The sequence below is a fragment of the Elephas maximus genome, chromosome 20, assembly GCF_024166365.1.
Source record: "Elephas maximus indicus isolate mEleMax1 chromosome 20, mEleMax1 primary haplotype, whole genome shotgun sequence".
Lineage (NCBI taxonomy): Eukaryota > Metazoa > Chordata > Mammalia > Proboscidea > Elephantidae > Elephas > Elephas maximus.
Window position 1 is genome coordinate 14,759,732 of NC_064838.1, and position 22,934 is coordinate 14,782,665.

General features: G+C 40.8%; 1 protein-coding gene across 2 annotated transcripts in view; it reads left to right on the forward strand.

Annotated features, from left to right (window-relative positions):
• The first annotated feature begins 282 nt into the window (after nucleotides 1–282).
• TAFA1 (TAFA chemokine like family member 1) overlaps nucleotides 283–22,934 on the forward strand; it is a 615,243-nt gene continuing 592,591 nt past the window's right edge. The window contains exon 1 of one of the 2 annotated variants that reach the window (XM_049861945.1): nucleotides 283–400. In XM_049861945.1, the coding sequence (XP_049717902.1) occupies nucleotides 283–400 (118 nt within the window). Of the gene's footprint in view, nucleotides 401–1,097; nucleotides 1,408–22,934 lie in introns of those variants that run through there. The other variant, XM_049861946.1, reaches the window with a different exon arrangement.

Here is a 22,934-nt window from a genome sequence, read left to right on the forward strand (position 1 = left end):
GTAATATTTCAAACTACCTGATAGTCAAAAACTTTATTTTTGTATTTTGGCAATCCTTAGAGTTTTGTTTTGCAGAATTTCTAAAATTAATTTATGATCTTCTAGAGAGTGTGCCCCTCAATCCCACTTCACGGCATGACCTCTGCTGGACTATTAATTCTAGCCAGCAAAGTAGCAAAGGAACATGATGTCTGAGACCTCCCTTCCTTCTTCAGCAGGACTGGCTGAGCTGGGGGCTAGAAGCCGGGCCTGATCCTTCCTGTCTAATGTTCTCTTTAGAGAATGGCAATGGTCTCTGCGATGTCCTGGGTCCTGTATTTGTGGATAAGTGCTTGTGCAATGCTGCTCTGCCAGGGATCCCTGCAACACACTTTCCAGCAGCACCACCTGCACAGACCAGGTAAGTCAGGAGCTGGCTCTACTGCAGCCTCCTCCAGTCTCACCTTTGTCTCTAACAGATGGTTGAATGCAGGTGATAAAAAGAGCTTATAATGTGGGCAGCTTGCCTTTGAATTCCAAGACATATTGTTGGCTGGATGCTTTGGGGGCAGTGGGGATGCCAGAATGCTTCGGATGTATCTCTATTAACTTCTAGGAAGAGGTGGTTTTTCACTAAGAGTCTCCCCAGCTCCCAGAAACACACCTTGAGAAGTAGAACTCATTTGTTTTTGGATGCTTTGGCCAGTAGCAAAATATTCTGCAAAGATGGGTTAACTTTCAAGACTCCAGAATATTTGGGGGGTGAGGTGGGGGAGGACAGAATATGATCTTTGCAGTTGACAAAAAAAGTTTGTGTATATCCCCGGGGTGCCTCTGTGCCTAGTATAGATGCTGCAGACCTGTTTGGATGTGGTCATGGATTCTGTGGGGGTGAGAGGCGCAAAACTTTGGAAAAAAGTTGTCAATGGAAAAAAATTAAAAAGTAACTTACTATTTCTTGTCTGGTTTAATTTGCTTCATTTCCTTCCTCACTTCACGTTTTGTTCTTCCAGTATGCTTGGTGGCGTTTATTTATTTATTTCTCTTGACAGTTTCGGTGACAAGTTCGCTTTAGCTTGATTTTCTCCCCTTTTTTTTTTTTTTTGTATTAAATTTTGAGTCCCGCACGCATCTTGCTTTCTTGACCTTGCCGTCAAAGCGTATGGCCTCACTCTTCAGTCTGGATTTTTCTCTCCTCGCCAGCTTGTTCATTACTGTCCCCCAGCACGATGGTCCCTACCTTCCCTTCTCGGAAAGATTTCCTTCCATTTTCTGGTTAGCTTCCGCCTTTGCATCTTTTTTACTCCACCCCCATCTTCGTCCGTTCCTGCCGTCCCCAACACACACGCCCCCACCCCCCGACCCCCGGCCACCAAGTCAGGACTCTTGGGGACCGGTTGCGCCCACGCTCCAGATCCTACTTCTCAGGTACTCCTAGCCCTCCATGTCCCTCTCCAAAGCCCCTCCTGGCTGCCTCCCAGCCGCGGGCCTTCCTGCGCTGCGCAGTCCAGCGTCTGCGCCTTGGCCTTTCCCGGCTCGGCAGCCAGCCGGGGCACCCGCCGCTGCGAGCTCTTCCGCACAGCCCTCCAGAAACCCCTCCCGGGCTCTGCTTCCAGGCTGGGGGCCGGGCCGGAAGAGCGCGGGCGCAGCCGGGGTCCTCCGCGCCGCGCCGCGCCCGCTGCAGGGAGCGCGCCCGCCTGCTGGTCGCTGACTCGGCCGTCCCGGCTGGGGGCTGGGGGGCTGGGGGGCGGCCTGAGCTGGGGCTGCGGCTGGCGACTGCCTCCCGGCCCTGTCGCCCTCCTTGCCCACGCCTTGGATCGGGGAGGGCTGGCGAGGGGGCGCTGGTGCCCCTGCAGGTGGGCACGGGAACCGTTCAGCTGCTGCTGCTGAGCGCTTGTGTGTGTGCACCGAGCGTCCTCTGCCTGGAGTGAGAACCGCCAGATTCGGCGGCTTCAGTGCCCAGGGGGAGGAAAAACAAACGTTAATCTTGAGATTCCAACGTTACCTCCAATCAGTTAATCACCTCTCGGTTCTGGTAAAAACGTCTTTGGCTTGTTACATAAAAAAATAGCCATAAGAATAACGCAGGAAATTTGCATTCATCGTGATACTCAACAATAAGAATTCGTAATAAAAACTACTCTTAATTTTGAGTGTTTCAGACACTGCTTTCAGGGTTCATTCACGTTGTCTGACTTAATCCTTGTAACAGGTGGGTGTGATTTCCCCCTTTTTGCCCAGAAAACTGAAGCTCGGAGGGGTTGGATGACTAGTCTGAGACCACGCCGGCCCCGTCTGATTTCATAGCCAGAACTCATGCCCACAGGAGGCTGTAATGCACAGAATAATCATGCCAGCTAGCCTGTGTGAGGAGGTGTGAGCCCTACACAAAGATTGTGAAAATCTTTCAAGTTATGTCAATATATGGGCGGATTGGAACGGCAAATCCATTTTGAGAGGTGGACGGGGCAGACAGGTGAATGGTGGTGTGCAGTGAAGGAGGAACCAAAGAGGCCGGGACTGGGGTCAGAAGACCTGAGTCTGGCCACCCTCTGTGTCACCTAACGTTAGTGACATGACCTTGAGCAAGTCACTTCACTTCTCTTAATCCTATTCCCCATCTGGGGATATTGCGGTCCTGCAAATAAAATAACATTGATGGAAGTGCCTTGTAAACTGTAAATTTCTTCATAAATATCAGCAGTTACCGACATCCCCACCTAATAGACCACACACTTGTGTATTGTGGAGGTTGAGTGCGTAAATTTTTGCTGTTCACAGAGCTAATAAGCCGCATACCCAGCATAAAAACTGTTTTATGTTGCTGTTGTTTTTGTAAACTATGTTGTACATGACTAGAATATACCATCAAATGGTATATGTGTCTTATTTTACCCCCTCCGCATATAAGCAAGAAATAGAGCGCCACTTGCAATGAGGTTTAACATCTATGGTCTCTATTAACCTGTTGCTGTTGAGTCCATTCCGAATTATGGTGATCCTTTATAGTTAGTTAATATATGCTTTTTGGTGAGGGGTTCTGGCTACATTACATGTAATGAGTAAAATCGTGCCTATATATCAAGATAAGACTTATTATTAAAACATAACTTTCAACTGAGAAATAGGTCAATAGAGTGTGACTGAAATTAAACTCAATGTTTGTTTTCTCCATTGCCTACCTTTAGAAATTGCTTATTATCACCATAGCGTGGTCCATCTGTACCTCAAGGAACTGCAGCACAGAAACCAGTTTTAACCCCAAGTGCTTATACATTTGAGACCCATTTCTGCTTCATTGATGACATGAAGAAGCTATACATACCCCTGTCTAGATGCAGAAAGATTAAAATGATATTAAACTGAATGTCCAATGGTTCTTTGTAATGCATGTATTCAACTTTCTGGCTTTTTCAACTACAGTGGCAGAGATTAAAGTGATAGATCTTGGTCACAGCAATAATCTAGATTGCTGCAGTCAGACTCCTTAACACAATCTTCTGTTTTGATTTTAAGGTTAAATATATGCCTTTTGGGATGAGAGTTTGGATGTTTTCCTTTGTGGGTCTTAAATCTTCAGGGACACTAATGAAATGTGTATGAAAAAGAGAGAAATCAGGGCCAGTTATCTGTGACAATCCACCCCTAAATGAGCAAATAAATAAATAAATAGCTGGATAAATGAGCAAAAAGGAAAAAAACCCATAATCTCATTTTCTCAAATTGGTTAAAACAAGTGACATGATGAGAAAAAATGAGACACAGGCAGACCCTGGGTTTTGCCATATTTGCCTAAGCTTGAAAAATCGCCTCTTTCAGAAAGCAGGAGCAGGCGAACACCGCGTGCATACCAAGTATCCGGGAAATGTGAAAAATGACAAATCTTTCACTCAGAGCCCTGAATGGCGGGAGAGTGAAGGCTTTACAGCTGCCTCCTCCCCTGCTTAGGAACGCTTGCCCACCCCCTTGCCGGCCCCTGCATGAGGAAGATTGATGGGGCTTGGGTCCTGAGCAGCCAATTTCAGTCTCTCAAGAAATAATCCACTCCACTGACAGATGAGTAGAATTTGACGCAATGTTCCCCTCGTTCAGGCTGTGCCGCACCTGGATGGCACCGCCAGCCAGAGGCCTTCAGGGGAAATGGTTAGAGATTTGGGCCAATTTCCACTGTCAGAACACGAAACCAGGAGCAGGTTTTTGTGGGGCTGTGAATTTGTGATCTGTCTTCTCAATACAGTGGGTGTGTACACAAACAGAATGAGAATATGCTAACAAGAAAACGGACTGATTTTAATGTATTCGCCTGCAGTCCCTAAGTACTTCCTATTTTTCATATTTATAGTATTAGGAACGCGCCATTTATTTTCAGTTACCCACTAGTTAAGGGAGATTAAAGCAGTCAATCAAAAGAAAGTGGGTTTTAAAATCACAAAACTAAAATCTGCTATAGATTAACAGATTTGTAATTTCAGTAATTTAATATTTGGCTAAGTCACATTTTTATTTGGGGAATGGTGTAGAAATTATCCTAACAACTTGAGGAATACTTGTGCCTCCTTTTTTTTTTTTGATAGTAAAGCTAGGGCAAAGGCACGTAATTTAAAAGAGACAAGAAAATGAAAAAGCCAAGATGATGTTCCATTGTTTCAGATAATTAAAATAGACAGGTTCAATATTTTATAGTCGCCAGTTTTTGTGTAACAGGTAAGAAAGGATGAATGGTTTGGTAAATGTAACTTTCTAATTTAGGATTAGTCTCAAGCCCCCTCCCCCATCATGGATATATGAATTATGATAGCAATTCCAATGCTTGCTTAATTTTGAGTGTCTGTGGGGGGAGGTGGTGGTGTCCTTGAAAACTTAATAAAATATGAATCATTGCAAAATACTTTAGAGAGTGAAGATCCTTGGAATTCTTTAGTGATTTAAAATTATGTAGATAAATGACATGAGACAAGAAGTTATAAGTACCTAATGAATCATTTATTTTTGAGTCACTGCTGTTTTATTGACAGGAGTATATGGAAATGATATATAAAAAGATTACTCTGAAGAGAGTTGTCTATGTAATTTATACTTGGCCTGATTTAAAGCTCTATTAAGCAAACTATGCATGTTAGCAGTATTCATTTATGACTTACTTATATTACACACAGAATGTCACCATTCATTTTAAAGGATGATATTTTTTGTTAAAATATTAAAAAGCTTTCTTGTGTGCCTTACACTTATTTTTATTTTACTGTTCAGTAGTACTTTATTGAAAGGTTCTTGAGGAATATACATTAGAACACCGTGGTACATTCCAATAAAGAGCTCTTTATGTAATATAAAAGGAATAGTGAGAAAAATAGTGATTGCATACTGGCTTTTTAAGAATGCACACCAGTGCTAGGCTACTAAGTGTAGTGAATTGGGCTCAGGATTAGAGCAGACAGGTTGTTATTTGCGTGTAAACTGGTGCTAGTGATAATCCATTGATCGTCTGATTGATGATATTGACCTAGTTTCCGAGCCAGAATGCAGCTATGGGCATTTGCTAAGACTCTAAAATTTCAAAGCCAAGTAGAGATGCAACCAAATATTTCCTGTTGATCTCATGAGCCTGTAAGAGAATTACTATAATGCTATATAGGCTGTTACTAATGTTAGCTCAAGCATATCGCTTAAATTAATAGTTAAGAACTGGAAAATAGATGTTATACCTCACTGCTAATGAAAATATTTAGAAGTAGCACAAATGAACATTAGCCTTCCATTGCTGCTTTCTTAAATCTCATTAACAATGACAATTTAAGCTCTTTCTTTTTTTAAACTCTTTCAATTTTGAACTCTAAAAAATCTCCAAGTGGGAGTATATAAATCGGAACACCATTTTTTGAAAGCAATGTCTCCCAAAATGTAAAATGTTCAAATCTTTGATACAATAATTCCATTTCTGGATGTTTATCCAAGGGAATGGTCAAGTGCAAAAAGATGTATACTAAAGTACAGTCATTGTAACACTGTTTAAATGGCAAAAAATTAGAGAGGATGTACATTTCCATCAAGAGGGGATTGGTAAAATAAATCATTGTATACCCTCACAGTGGGATTCTATGTACAAGCAATCCTGGGGTTACAAAAAAGATTGGTTCCTAACTGTGTCTTTAAGTCTTTCAGTTGAATTTGTAGGTAAGTCGGAACAGGAACTGACAAGAATTTGTAGGTAAGTCAGAACAGGAACTGACAAGTTCCCAGAAGTTATGCATAAGAATCACCTGAGGAGCTTGTTAAAATGTAAACTCTGATTCAGTATATCTGGGGTGGAAATGCAAATTCTCAGCAGGGAACTTGTTAGATGTGCAAATTCTCAGCAAGGTTGAAACCCCAGGACGAACCAGTTTGAAGTCCTGCTTTTCAATGACTTAAAAACTGCACGTGCCCTGAGTGTAGGTGATTTTGACAAAGAATTTGTGGCAAGTAGGGGTTGGTTCAGTTGTTTCAAAGTGAAGGCAAATTTTCATAACATTAAAGGGCAAGTACAAATTGTCCGTAACCCAGGGAACTGCCTGTATCTGTTGCAAAGAGTAAGATATGCTTGTATGTACTGGTGTGGAAAAACACCCATGGTAAATTGCTGAGCGAAGAAAATAAGTAATGGAATACTCTGCTTCAAAATAATTTTAGAGAAAAAAAAATGTGATTTTCACATGCATGAAAAATGCCAGAAAGAATATAATCACCTTCTTTACAGTGGTAGTTACATCTGGTGAGAGGATTGGGATGACTTTTGTATTTTACTTCCTATAATTCTGTATTTGGATCTATGTTTAGTATGAGCATATATTGCTTTTTAATAAAAAGGTTAAAACCTTAGCCATAGTTTTAACAGTAAAATTAGAACGATATCCAATTATGTTTCCAGTTTAAGGAGAAGGAGAGGAGTATAGGTGATATCATGGGGCCCATTTTCTTCCAAGGGCCTTAATCCAGTAACTGTCTAGTTCAGCATTTCCCAAATCCCAGTTAACAAAACACTGGCCCCTAAGATGCTCCTTGGAGAACAGTGTTGGGGAAGCTCTGCCATGCATGTAAGTGCACGAGAGGTCTGGAAAAGCCTGCAGGCAAGAAATCTGATTTTGTTTAACTGAAATTTTCCAAATGTTTTTTATTTGGGCAACATTTACAGTACCTATAAAAAATAAAATAATAAAATTTTTTTTTTAATTAATATCACTCAAGTTGAGAAGTGTGAGCCAAGTGGGATCGTGTGCTGTTCATTTTTTACCTCTAGTATGGTACTTGACACATAGTAGGTGCTGGCCAGTGGTTAACCACGTGGCTGCTAACCCAGAGGTCAGCAGTTCAAACCCACTAGACGCTCCAAGGGAGAAAGCATTCTGCGCCTGTAAAGATTGCAACTTTGGAAATCCTATGGGGCAGTTCTACTCTGTCCCATAGGGTCACTGTGAGTCAGAATTGACTCACTGACAATGGGTTTATTTATTTTAAGTTTTATTGTGCTTTAGGTGAAAGTTTATAGTGCAAATTAATTTTTCATTCAATAATTTATACACAAATTGTTTTGCGATATCAGTTGCAATCCTCGCAATGTGACAGCACTCTCCCCCTTTCCGTCCTGGGTTCCCCATGCCCATTCATCCTGTTTCCTGTCCTTTACTGCCTTCTTCTCTTGCTTTTGGGCAGGAGTTGTCCATTTGGTCTCGTATATTTGAACTAAGAAGCACATTCCTTACATAGTGTTATTCTTTGTTTTATAGGCCTGTCTAATCTCTGTATGGAGCCCTGATGGCATAGTGGTTAAGAGAAAGGTGTGCTATGGTTGCTAACCAAAAGGTCAGCAGTTCGAATCCACCAGCTGCTCCTTGGAAACCCTATGAAGCAGTTCTACTCTGTCCTATAGGGTTGCTATGAGTTGTTATGGACTCTACAACAATTTTTTTTTTTTTTTTCCTTAATCTTTGTATGAAAAGTTGGGCTTCAGGCGTGGCTTCAGTTTTGAGTTAGCAGGGTGTCCAGGGGCTGTAGTCTTGGGGGGTCGCTCCAGCCTCTGTCAAACCAATAAGTCTGCCCTTTTTTTTAAGATTTCAATTTTGTTCTACATTTTTCTTCCGCTCTGTCTGGGACTCTCTGTTGTGATCCCTGTCCGAGCTGTCAGTGGTGATAGCAGGACACCATCCAGTTCTTTTGGGCTCAGGGTGGTAGAGGCTGTGGTTCATGTGGTCCTTTAGTCCTCTGGGCTGGTATTTTCCTTGTGACTTTGGTTTTCTAGGAATGTGTTTAGGTGCCCAAAAAATACTTGTTAAATTACTAAGGAAAGAAGGAATGAATGTTTTGGTGGAATCTTCAAGCCGCCCTTATTTGGTATTATTTGTGTCTGAATGCTGTGTGTGCATATATGGATGTGTGTGTGTGTGTGCATAATCTGGGGATATCTAAAATGAAGAGGGATATAGACATTCAGTTGTCAGTATGACATATATATGTGTGTATCTGTGTAATATTTTTGCTTAGATATTTGACTCTATTCTGACAGCTATTCTGTTAATCAAAATAATCCAGAGGATGTAGTTACAAATGTAGGCGAAGATTAAATCCCTGAGGTTTTCAGTCACAGTATGAACTTTTTCTTATAGGCCTAGAAAATATTACAGGCCCAGTCTTGAGAGGCTGAAAGAAAAGGAAAGCTTCACTTTAGCAAAGAGGGGAAGGCCTTTCACTTTCCACATTTTAAAGAGAAAAATTCTACTTCATCTTTCTAGTAGAGAGAAAATAACACCAGTCAAGACTTTTTTTTTTTTTTTCCTTTCATTGGAGGAAAGAGATGAATTATTTTGCTAACAATTTGTATAAACTAACTTAATTCTGCAAAGATAATGTCCTCAAAGCACTTAGGGAACCCTATTGGCCCACTTATTTCTTCCTCCTTCCCTGACTTTATGTAATAAAGGTTCAGAGAAAGAAAAGAGAAATGATATTATCATAGTGATTGTCTCTCAGAAGATGGATAGAAATGCTGAGCAGCCTGCTAACTCATTAAGGAGAACTTTTCTCCATCCGAGGAAGGAGTCTAGTCAAACCTCACCCTGACTCTGGGAGGTAGGAAGATCTCCTGCCTCAGAACCCCAAATTCTCAGCCGTGGCCATTGTCCTAACTGATAGAGTTACCTCCATCTACCTTTACTGCTTCTTTACTAGATCTTCTCTTCTAGGCATGCTTCTATTTGACCCAACAATAAATCCAAGCTGACTGAGTCTGTATACCTGCAAAGAATTTACTTGATTTCCCAGTCACGTGCATGGAGAATGGACTGATCGGGTCATATGCTTTGAAGTAAATATAGGATGTTCCCAGGTTTCCATGAACTATCACACAATCTGGGGGTGGGGAGGGTGGGCTGGGTAGGCACTTCAGAGCTCTTGAAATTAATAGCATATTCTGGATTAAAGTCAGCAGGCCAGCAGGTCATACTTCCTACTCAATAATCAAAAGGTTGGCGGTTCAAACCCACTCAGCGGCTTTAAGGGAGAAAGACCTGGTGATCTGCTCCCATAAGGATTACAGCCTAGAAAACCCTATGGGGAAGTTCTGCTCTGTCACAGGGAGTCACTATGAGTCAAAATCAACTTGATAGCACCTAACGACAACAATAAAATTCCATATATATATGGTGGTACAAGTGGTATGTGCTGGACTGCTAACCTAAAGGTTAGTGGTTTGAACCTATCTAGCAGCACTGCAGAAGAAAGGCCTGGTGATTGCTTTCATAAAGACTACAGCCAAGAAAGCCCTATGGAACAGTTCTACTTTGTAACAAATGAAGTTGCCATGAGTCAGAATCAACTCAACGGCAACGGGTTTTTTTTTAATTCAATATATGTATTTGTTGATCAACTGGACTTCAGTCAAGAAAGAACTTTATACCCTTTAAAAAATGCAAATACCAGTGGAAAAGCACTACTTTAAACCTTTTTTAGTAGAAATAAAGAAAGAGCACCTGGGCAGGAGTCAGAAGGGCTCACGTAAGTTCTCAAATTACAAGGCTTCAGATGAGAGGATTGGAAGGAATCAAGAAATTTTATATTGAGCATAGTAGCCCCAAGGAGGTGATCCATGTGTTCCGTGAACAGTAAAGTTATTTTCTACCAAATAATGAGGATTTAAAGCTCCCAAGGAGCTTATTCATCAGTTTTATCCATTTGATAGAGCAAGATTCAATGTATAAAATTACCTTTACATATTTAAAAACTCTTCCACTAAAACTTTGAAGATCTGTAGATTATGTCTTAGGTGGACAGAGCAAATGCCTTCACGGACCAGGCAGGTAGCAAAAATGGTTGCGCCAACCTGGGGCTGGACATTAGGGGATGCTGAAGATGGCGGCAAAGAGCGTACGCATTGTCTAGAGGGCGCGGTATATCCTGGGCTCAGTGTGGCCAGATCATGTGATACTCCGAGGCAGCCTAGAAAGCTAGAATTTTATGTGTCATTTTGTTGTGTTTTAAATGTCAGGTGGATCAAACAAAACTTGACTAAGGACTGTATCCTGCCTCTAGGCTGTCAACGGGTAACCTCAGACAAGATTATCTTCTAGCCCCAAAAGTACACGATTCCTTATGTATTTATCAAATTCCTTTATGAGGGCAGTGGGAACAGAAGGGGAAGCTCTGTGCACATCTGTTCTGGCCTGCTTTAAAATTATGCCCACAGTTAGTCCTATCCTGAATTACACCCAGCTTGCTAGAATGCTGGGTCTCTGAGCCTCCTTTATGCACTAAGGGCATCACTGGGGCTCTGGTAAGCTGGGAGCTTTTATAAAACGCAGTCAATGGCCTCATCAGAGGTCTTGTTTGAATCTTAGCTAAAAATCAATTATTTTTCCTTTAGATTAAGGTTTGGGAGAAATGGTAATCTCTAAATGTAATAAAACGGAGGGGAACATCAGGCTGCATAGTGATGCCTATTTAAAACCTTAATTTAATACTTTATTAAAATTCTCAAAATGTAGTCTGCAGCCCACTAAAAATTGGTCTCGAAACTCAAGAAATTATTGTTGTTGTTTTTCTTTTGGGTGAATGATTTAAGATGTGCATTCATTTTGTATATGAATAAAAGTTACTTATCAATAAACCAACTGAGTTATCATTCTACTGAAAACAGCATGTAACTAGGGTTAACTGAGCTTCCTTAATTGCAGTATTCAACTAAGAAATCTGGCTGCCAGCTCTTCAAAACGTTATAAAGTGCCTGCGTGCAAATAATTAGAATTTGCGCAATTTGGGGAAGGATAATTTGTTATTGTGTATCACGAGTGTTGTCTTGAGTTGTTAGTGATTTTCGATTGCTGTGGTCCTTGCTTTTTAATTATAAATTAGTGTTGGTTTAGTCTCTTCATTATCAATTAAATTTGCTGTGGGCTTTTTGGTTTAACCCTGTAGTGTGTAATGATGCGTATTGGCTTATTTTGAATTAGCTGAAGACTAATGATATTCCTGTATTGTGATTCAGAAATAATTCATCTATGTCCTTCTTGCTAAAAAACATATAAATTTCTTAAAATTTGCTTACATGCTAATACTTATATAGTGACATTGCGAACCTGTGCAACATATTCACAAGGTAAGTAATATTTTTGGTTTATTTTGATGTCTATAATTTTTTTTTTATAAGGTATCTTCTCATAAGAACATGTTAATAGGCTAATCTTATTTTATCAAAATAATTAGTGATTCATAAATGTTTCTTTCCAAGTATTTATTTCCTAAGTATTTTTCCACTGGGAAGTGGAAACAGGTAGGATTTGAGTATTTCATCTCCTCAGTGTGCTATGGACAAGAAAGTTTGCATGGCATTGTTTTAGGAAGAGATTATAACTAGAGACCAGCCCTTAACAGAGCTCAGAATTCAAAAGTATGTGACATAGCAAAATAAATAAATAACCTTTCTTCTCTGAAGTCAAATTACAAGATATAAGACATGGGAACATAATATTTGGAAGCTTCTCAGGTGAAGCCTTATTCAGTTGAATTGTCTTTGTAGCTTCTTACATCTCTTTATCTGATAAAAATGCAAGAAGCCATGTGCTGGACATGTACTTGAGAAACTAGGTCACTGGGTGAACATTTATAGGGCATTATTTTTGACAGCTGCTCCCAGGATTGTTTAGAAGAAAGAGCGAATTTGTGGCTTGCATGCTGTCAACCTCCAACCCGCTATCTAGCTATCTATTATCACAGGCCTAGCTAATCAGTCGCAGTGATTGTTCCCATGGAGCCTAGATGTGATTTCAGAGTCTTTCTTCACCAGGCACTGCCTATCCACTGATAGACACACTAACTAACGTGCAAATTGAGAGTCTTTGTCCATCCCTGATGTGGCTTAATTGGCTGACCATTCTCCTGAGTTTCTCTCCTATCCAAAAAAATGCATGCCACAAAACTCTTTCCACTAAAAAAGAAGAAAAGGAATCAAATTTTAATTTACTGAAATTTAACTTAGCTACATGTGTCTAGTGGCTTCCATTTTAGGCAGCACAGCTTTGGACAATTCTGTCTACTTCTGAGAGTTGCAAAACTTTATTAGTGTTGTTGTTGTTGCTGTTAGGTGCCATTGAGTCAGTTCCAACTCATAGCGACCCTATGCACGACAGAACGAAACACTGCCTGGTTCTGTGCCGTCCTTACAATTGTTGCTTTGCTTGAGCCCATTGTTGCAGCCACTGTGTCAATCCATCTAGTTGAGAATCTTCCTCTTTTTCGCTGACCCTCTATTTTACCAAGGCATGATGTCCTTCTCCGGGGACTGATCCCTCCTGATAACATGTCCAAAGTACATGAGACATAGTTTTGCCATCCTTGGATCTAAGAAGCATTCTGGCTGCATTTCTTCCAAGACAGACTTGTTTGTTCTTTTGGGAGTTAATGGTATATTCAGTATTCTTCACCAACACTACAATTCAAGGGCGTCAATTCTTCTTTGATCTTCCTTATTCTTTGTCCAGCTTTCGCATGCATATGAGACAATTGAAAATACCGTGGCTTGGGTCAGGCACATCTCAGTCCTCAAGGTGACATCTTTGCTTTTCAACACTTTAAAGAGGTATTTTGCAGCCGATTTGCCCAGTGTAATGCGTCTTCTGATTTCTTGACTGCTGCTTCCATGGGTGTTGATTGTGGATCCAAGTAGAATGAAATCCTTGACCCTCAATCTTTTCTCTGTTTATCATGGTGTTGCTTATTGGTCCAGTTGGGAGGATTTTTGTTTTCTTTATGTAGAGATGTAATCCATACTGAAGGCTGTGGTCTTTGATCTTTCTTAGTGTTACCTCTAAAAATTTTTTTATCTCCCTCCTCATCCCTCTCTAACTCCAAGATTTAAGGCAGCTTGTAATGCATGCTCAAACAGAACATGGTACTATGTGATCATAAAACCAGTTGCCATCAGTGTTGATTCCATTGCATGGTGACCCTGTGTATGTCACAGTAGAGCTGTGCTCCATAGGGTTTTAATGGCTGAATTTTTGGAAGTAGATTGCTAGACCTCTCTCCCAAGGTACCTCTGGGTAGACTCGAACCTCCAGCCTTTCATTAGCAGCCGAACTACTTGACTGTTTGCACCTCCCAGGGACATGTGATTTTAAAGCATGAAGCAATTCATTCACCAGAGAAGATTTGTGAAGGCCTCATGAAGGGGGTGACGTTGGTGTTGGGCTTTGAAGATTGAGTAGGAAGTCAGCTAGTAGGGAAGGCTGAAGGTTGGCCTATTCAACCGAAGGGAACACAACAAGTAAAGACTTAGTGGTAGGTAAAATTTTTACAGGAGAGGAAAGGAGACCTGGTGGCACAGTGGCTAAGCACTCTGCTGCTAACTAAAAGGTAGGTGATTTGAACTCACCACCTGCTCCATGGGAGAAAGATGTGGCAGTCTGCTTTCTTAAAGATTACAGCCTTGGAAACCCTATGGGGGCAGTTCTACTCTGTCCCGTAGGGTCACAATGAGTCGGGATCGACTTGACAGTGGTGAGTTCTTTTTTAAGGGAGACAGGAGGGTGGGGGGTGTGGGCCTGGATGCTGGAGACCCTGAGCTGGTTAGGGAAATTATTGTATTCATTCCAATTAAAGCAAAAGCATGCTATTTTTATTCTTTATTACTGTTTTATAATCAAAAGCCTACCTTAAAATGTATACTGATGATCATAGATGGAGAGATAGGTAAGATGGAAGGAAAGGGCCTCAGTATCCACAATTACAGTCTCTGTAAAAGCATGTCTCTTAATTAACAAAGATGCAGTAAGCACGCTCAGGTCAGACTCTGAGCCCCGTGAGGCCTTTCACACCTTTTTGAATTATTGTTATCTTTGTGCAATAAGTGACAAATATGCCACTACTGCTGATTAAAAATCTGATCGCTATGTTAAAGGAAACTGCATATCTCTAAATCAAAACCTGAGGATAATAATTTTTATTTTTAACATTCAATAGATTTAATACTTAATACTCAATGAAGTTTACTGGCAATTTACTAGGTACAGAGACAGCAGTGACACTTTATTATAATCACTTTTTTTTCACTGTTTTCCCCACCAGATTGTAAACTCTATGAGGTTAGGGAACGTAGCGATCTAGAAATGCCTGGCATGTGTCTGGTACAAGGTAAAGGCCAAATAAATAACTGCTGAGTGAATGAATGAATGACCCTAGATATTTGCTGTTTCATTTAATCATCACGATTAAATGAAGTAGAACATCTTTGTGAGGTAAAACACCTTTCCACTTAATCCATGAAGGAAACGTTGAAGAATTGTTTGGTTTGTTCATGGTCATTTGTTCAAGGTCATAACGAGGGAGGGCAAGTTAAGATCTCTGCTGGCTGCTGAAGCGGCTCCATTTACCGAGTACCTGCTATGTGCCACTCCGAATATGGAATCTTTCTCATGAGACGTCATTTGATTTGTACCACAACCCTATGTAGTTGGTACTGTTATCTTCATTGTATAAAACACTACAAAATGGGGATGATAATTATGAAGCTGAGAGGAAAGCTTAGGTTGTGTACCGACTCTCAATCAGGTGTTCTTTCCATCACAACCTAGTACTCCTTTTAGAAATATCAACAAGCTAGCCTTGGTGAAATTAAAGTGCAAAAACAAACCTATGTTTAGGGGCACTGGTCTGCATTAGGAAGTAACTGTGTTTTTGTCATTTAGCTTGGTTAAGAGCTCCACTGCTAACCAAGAGGTCAACAGTTTGAATCTACCAGCCACTTCTTAGAAACCCTGTGGGGCAGTTCCGCTCTGACCTATAAGTTCACTGTGAGTTGGAATCAACCCGATGGCAACGGGTTTGGTTTTTTGTTTAGTTATGTCATGCAATAGGCATCTTTGGATAGTGCAATCATTAAGAGCTTGACTACTAACTGAAAAGTTGGTGGTTCAAATCACCCAGAGTCATCTCAGAATAAAGACCTGGTGATCTACTTCCAAAAGGTTACAGCCTTCAGAGCCCTATGGAGCAGTTCTACCCTGCACGCATGTTGTTACCATGAGTTCGAATTGACTCGACATTGCAAGAGGACAAATATTGAATGAGACCACTATTATAAGAACTCAAGAAATAGTTTAAACACAGAAGAAAATATTCTTTGATGGTTATGAGGGTGGGGAGGGAAGGAGAGGGGTATTCACTAATTAGACAGTAGACAAGAATTATTTCAGGTGAAGGGAAGGACAACACACAATACAGGGGAAGTCAGCACAACTGGACTAAACCAAAAGCTAAGAAGTTTCCTGAATATAGCGAAGCACTTCGAGGGATAGAGTAGCAGGGAGGGGGGACCTAGGGACTGTGGTTTCAGGGGACATCTAGGTCAATTGGCATAACAAAGCATATTAAAATGTTCTGCATCCCACTTTGATGAGTGGCATCTGGGGTCTTAAAAGCTAGCAAGCAGCCATCTAAGTTGCATCAATTGGTCTCAACCCACCTGGAGCAAAGGAGAATGAAGAACACCAAAGACACAAGGAAAATATGAGCCCAAGAGACAGAAAGGGCCACATAAGCCAGAGACTCCATCAGCCTGAGACTGGAATAACTAGATGGTCCCCAGCTATCACCAATGACTGCCCAGACAGGGAATACAACAGAGAATCCCTGATGGAGCAGGGGTAAAGTGGGATGCAGACCTCAGATTCTAGTAAAAGGACCAGACTTAATGGTCTCACTGAAACTGGAGGGACCCCAGAGGTCATGGCCTCTGGACTCTCTGTTAGCCCAAAACTAAAACCCTTCCCAAAACCAACTCTTCAGACAAAGATTAGACTGGACTATAGGACATAAAATGATACCAGGGAGGAGTGTGCTTTGCTCAGGTAGACACATGAGACTATGTGGGCAGCTCCTGTCTGGAGGTGAGATGAGAGGGCAGAGGGGGACAGGGCCTGTTTGAATGGACACGGGAAATACAGGGTGGAGAGAGGGAGTGTGCTGTCACATTGTAGGGAGAGCAACTAGGGTCATATTACAATGTGTGTATAAGTTTTTTATGAGAAACTGACTTAAACTGTAAACATTCACTTAAAGCACACACACACAAAAAACAGACAGCAACTGGGAAAAAAAAAAAAAAAAAACCTTATGCAGTGAAGTCCCTGGGTGGTGGAAGCGGCTAATACCCTCAGCTGCTAACCTAGAAGTTGGTGGTTCAAGCCCACTCAGAGCTGGTGCAGAAGAAAAGGCTGGCGATCTGCTGCAGAGAAGTCAGCTGTTGAAACCCTCACGGAGCGCAGATCTACCGTGGCGCGTGGGGTTGCCGTGAATCGGAGCCCACTCAGCAGCAGCTAATTCTGTGCACAATTTTGAGTATTCCGGCTGAGTAATGCTTCATTTTTCATTTTGCTATGCAAAGAGACCTGGCTGAGAACATGCTTTCTTTCCCGATTGAATTAACAGTGTCTGGTTTTCGAGTGTTTTTTATAAGGCTGTGGTCTTCTGATAAGTTTTTTTCTAGGCTTTGGAGACCCTTTTTGTGCCCCAGGTCTGGAAGCAGCAGCATAGGGTAAATCTACATGTATTAGATTCTGTCTTAGAGAAGATTTTCTGTTTTATTTAAAGCGAAGTTATAAATCATTCATACTGGAAAAGAATTCTCTCCACCTGCAATTTAACTGTTTGATATGATTTTTTGGCATTTATCATGTTGAGACTTTATAAATTATCTAAGATATTGTAAAGTGGGCTGGCCTTTCTGTAAGTGGGTTGTTCATTTGCCTCAATGTCCTTTTGTTAAAATATGAAACTTGCTGTCTTTCAAATAAAACTTTCTAGTCCCATACCCTAAGAATATGTTAGGTAGAAATTGCTTATATAATCAGACCTGAAATCTCCCTTTCAAATTCCTCCTATCGTTAAAATAAATCCCTTCCCCATTCCAAAAATAGCCCCATGGGCAGCGATGGCAAATTTCTGACACACAGTCCATACTTCCTATGGTCATACCGTTACAGACATTGCTAATCAATTATATATATAAAAAAAATCAATTATAGCACTCCATATTTTAACCCAGATTCACCCTCTGAATCGTTTTAAGCACAGCACCTCCATCGTTCAGTTATTGGATAAGACTGATTTAACAAAAGCAACCACAATGACGGCCAGAATAGTCATCATCTAGGATCGCTATGAGCCGGAATCTACTCGACAGCAATGGGTTTGAGTTTTTTTTTGGTTTAGCACCCATGACGTGCTACATACTGTGCCGCGTGCTGTACTGGGACTTCCTGTTTAGTTCTGAGATAAAATATACTGGCCCTTCCTGGTCCAGGCTGTTCTTTTATGGAATTCAACTCCCCATTCAAGGTAGGTCATATTATTCATTTAAAAATGATGATTAAACAAATTATTCCTTACAAAGTACTTAGAATGATCCCTGGAACAGGGCATGTACCCTTTAAGTGTAATATCTACATACATTTTTGGGAATTGGGGGAGATTTGATTTGCTTGCAGGTCTTGTACCTGACCTCTGTCTTTACCACTGGTGGCCTGTGGCCTGAGGAGCCCGTAGGGATAGTGGCAGCTCTGTGTACTAGACAAACCAATTCATATCTCAGCTCTATCAGTTATTAAACATATTAGCTGTAAGTGTGGGCAAGTCAGTGTATCTACAAAGTCTCCACCTTGCAGGCTTGAGTAAGGAATAGAGATAATGCCTGCTCTATGTGTGCCATGGTATAGAGCATGTGGTTATCTTGTTATATTGTTATGTAGATATTTGAATGTCAGAGCAAAGATGGGATAGATGGACTGCTAACACGCACACCCATAGTATTTTATTGTATAAAATTATGCACATAGAAATTTTACAACTCAGACTTATTTGCTCACTTTATGATCACATCCAAGTCTTTCAATAATAAAATTCATGTACTTGGTATTGGCAAAAGATAGGAATTTTATGGTTAATCTCTACTCTGGAATATGTAATGGTTAGCCCTGAATTCTAAGTCAATATGAATAGGTCAATATTTATAGTATCTGTCCTTCCAACAGCATGTTGTATATGTAATTACTGATGAAGATGCCCTAATCAAGAAGTTTAGTGGTATCTGTATGACTCCAGAATAATAGGGAAGTTTGATTAATTAATTTAAATGTCTGGCCAATCACTCATTAAGGAGAAATAGTCCAAAAGTCAGCATTGGTGCTTTGTGACTCTGAGACTGGATTATAATGCTATTAAAAGAGACATGAAAACCATTTGCTGTTGAGTTCTGATTCATGGCCACCTTGTGTGTGTCAGAGTAGAGCTGTGCTCCAGTAGGGTTTTCAATGGCTCATTTTTCAGGAGATCTCCAGACCTTTCTCCCGAGATGCCTCTGGGTGGACTTGAACCTCCAATCTATTGAGCATATTAACTGCACCACCCAGGGACCCCAAAAGAGACATTACTCAACTGAAATCCTAGACCATTTATCCATACTGTCTCAGGTTTTTTGTTTGTTTTTTTATTAATTGAATTGTTTTATAGTAACCATCACCTGTTTATCACAGGACCCAAACACTAAAGAAAAAAACCCAGGTACAGACTGATTTAGAAAAAAAAAAAAAAGCACAATGGTATTTCCCAGAGGACCATTGTATATTTCAGCTACCTGTACCACATATTTTCTACTCTGAATACAAAATACTATCTTTGTATATTAATTATTGCCTAAGTAGCCTGGTGTCTAATATTTTAAGCCTTAGGAAAAAAATGGAAAAAGGAGGCACCAATGGTCAGTTTTTTATGTTTTGAGATTCTAGGGAATTTGAGCTTAGCATTAAAGAATAGCCTATGTAGTTAGAACCATGGATTAAAGATATTGTAAGAGGATGATAAAATTGCAATTAGTGTTTCAGAGTCTCCTAAGAACTGTACCCAACAGGCAGTAGCTCTCTACTGAAGAGGTCAAAAGCCTTATAGCCTTGATGAGTTCTTTCATAAAACTTTATTACCTCCTTTTTTTCTCCAACTGTCCTCATTTACATACTTTAAAAATGCTGTTAAGTATTTCTGGCAAGCAGAGCATTGAACTAACTTTACAGTAGCGTAAAGGATTTATTAATTATAATCTTTTCATAAGTCTATTTATATTCAATGGTGACATTAATAGGCTGCCAAAACAAACTAGAGTTAATTGTATTTAATTAAATCATTGAAAACAAGTAAGAGTAGTTTATTATTATTGTAAAAAGAAAGCGCTATTGATGTACTTGTTTGTGTGAATAAGATCTGGTGTAAGGTTCTTTCCACTGAGTGTGGTATTATTCATCATCAGAAAGCAATATAAAAATGCTAATTCAGGAAAGTTGTCATCATAAGAGAACATTTGGAGCTGGAAACTTCACACAGTATTTGTAATCTTATATCCAGCGTTCGGTAAATATAGCCGGGTTCCTGCCAAGGCAGACATCTTTGTCTTTCTCTCTATGCACCCTGAGGAACCTTGAGACCATCCATCCATCCCTCCTTCATCCTTGGAGGGGCTGTTTGATGGGGGAAAGAGTTTAAGATCTGGGTCAAGTAAGGCTTCCCTGAAAAAATAACGTTTCAAATAAGACCTCAAGACGTAGAAATGGACTATGCCAAGAGTTAGGGATGGAGCTGGGCTGCAAGAATTGTAGGCAGAGAGAACAGCATTGTGAAGGTCAGAAGGCAGAAAGAAATACACATTGGAAACCTCTGAAGAAGATCAGGGAAAGGACCCTTTTTTGTCATGGGCTGATGCATGTAAATGCTTTGAAGACAGCTGGAGGCAAAGACATAAGAATGGAAACTGACTTCGCAAGAAAAAAAATGAATTTAGCCCTTTAATCCCCACCTCAGGATTGTGTCGATGATTTATACATGCATTAAATTAGTACTTTTATTAAATACTCACTAAGTACCTGGAGCCCTGTTGGAGCAGTGGTTAAGAGCTATGGCTGCTAACCAAAAGGTCGGCAGTTCGAATCCACCAGCCACTCCTGTGGGGCAGTTCTACTCTCCTACAGGATCACTATGAGTCAAAATTGACTTGATAGCAATGGGTTTGGTTTGGTTTTGGTTTTATGTACCTGTAACTGCCCTAGGATTCTATATTATTTCATTAATCCTTACACTTACCACACAGTGAGGCACGTATTTTATTTTTTTTCTACCAATGAGGAAAATAAGACATAGAGAGGTTAAATAACTTGCCCAAGGTGCATATTTAGTGAGTGATAAAGGCAGGATTGGAACTGGAGTAATCTGGCTCCAGGTTCCTGGGCAACGTAAATGATTTATGCTTGACTGCTACTCCAAAGGTTGGCGGTTTGAGCCTACCCAGATGCACCTTGGAAGAAAGGCCTGGAGATCTACTATCTTAAAGATTATAGCCAAGAAAACCCTATGGAGCAGTTGTACTCTGTAGCACATGGGGTCACCATGAATCAGAATTAACTCGACAGCACTGGGTTTAGTTTTTAATCTGGTTCCAGGCCCATGCTCTTAATGGCTACAATAGGGAAACTCCCTGCCTCCACCAGTACCATTAGTTTAGTTGTGGTGGGCAATACAGTTCAGGTACAGGTATTCCTCACTTTTTGAAAGTTCACTTCATGCCACTTCACTTTCACGAAAGTACCTGTTTTCATTAACCGAAAGAGATCCAAAGAGAATTTTCACTTTTATGAGAAAAGGTGAAAAGTGGAAATAGCGTTCAGGGTTTGTTTTGCAGCCAGCTGTTAAAGACGCAGTTCGCACCCTGAGCAGCGAGAGTGGTGTCGCCAAGCTCCTTCCCCGGTGACTACACCCAGTATCTCAGCATCAGGCTGCCACGGCTTTGATCTGTGTCTGTGAGCATCAGTGCTTTATCTCGATTTATTTTGCACATCCGTTAATAAGATGTGCCCAAAGGTATCAGAAAAGCCTAAGAGAGCTTGTAAGGGTTTTATGTGTTATTTGGTATGATTTGGTAGGTTATTTTTTGGGCCTAGGAAGACTCAAACAATTTTCCTGTGTAAATTAATGGTAATTGCTTCTTTGCTTTACGTCATTTCAGGCTTAGGAGAGGTTTCATAGGAATGTTCTACTTTTGGATTGTGGGGGAGCCTTATTAAGGTAGATATAAATGTGTGTTAGGATAGGCTACCCGATGCTGCGGTAACAACTCACTCCCCAAATCTCAGTGGTTTAAGACAATGAAGGTTTATCTCATGAACGTGCTGCTGCTCCCCGAGGTTGCCTGGGGCCTCTTCTCTATGCTGTCTTCGACCCAGAACCCAGAGCACATCCAGAAACAGCACTGTGTATCATGGCAGGGAAGAGAGCGTTTTGGAGGTTCTCACATCAGCAAATAGATACTTTTGCTTCAAAGTGACACAAGGTCACTTCTGCTCACAACTCATTGGTCATACTTGGTCCTGTGGCTTAACCCAATGGCAAAGGCCATGATATGCAGGCCTCCTATGTGACCAGAAAGCAGATAGCAGGAAATATTTAGTGAACAGTGTGAATACCTGCCATTAAATGCCTCGTTGTTGTTGCCAGGTGTCGTTGAGTTGATTCGACTCATAGAGACCCCATGTGACAGATTAGAACTGCCCTATAGAGTTTTCTTGGCTGCAATCTTTATGAAAACAGATCCTTATCAGGTCTTTCTCCTGTAGAACCAGTGAGTGAGTTCAAACCTCCAACCTTTCAGTGAGCAACCGAACACTTAACTGTGCCACTATGCCTCCACGGCTAGGAAAGGATATTCCCTTTGTTATGGTACTCTTCCATTCTTAGGCATCCAAGTTGAAATGTTTTAGCTTGTTTCGGCATTTGGACAATACCCCAGGAGCTTCAGTTAGTCTGTAAAGAAGGTGGGTGGGGGGGGGGGGAGTAATCTAGTTAATAAATTAAAAACAAACAATGTGACACCAACATCTGGTTTGATTTTTTTTTTTTAACCCAGCTGTTGTTTGAATAATGGATATCACATGGTCCAACCCCTCATTTGGTTGAATGTGAAGGAAACCTTCGAGCCTATGGGAGTTCCTGTCCCTTTCTCCACTGAGCCTTTTTCAGCTAGCAAAGACCTAATGCTCTAGCTTGCTCACTCTCTTCCCTCCCTTCACCTCTCATTTGAGTAAATCTAATCTGTGAACTGATTCACAGTTTTAAGAAGAATTGCCACCTGTGAGTAAAAGGTCAAAGCATCCAATACTACACCATCTAGGATGCTGCTGTTTGCTTTAGATGAAACTTTTATAGGGCATGTTCAATCAGTTGGTGATATTTTTATATTATCTTAGGTATTTTTCTATTCTTATTTTCATTTCCAGAACTGTATCTTTTTCTGGTTGGCAGGCAGAGAAATCAGTTATGGATCCAATGTACCCATTTGTCAGGGATTAATGCATGTAAATGCTTTGATGACAGCAGGAGACAAAGGCTTATAAGAGTGG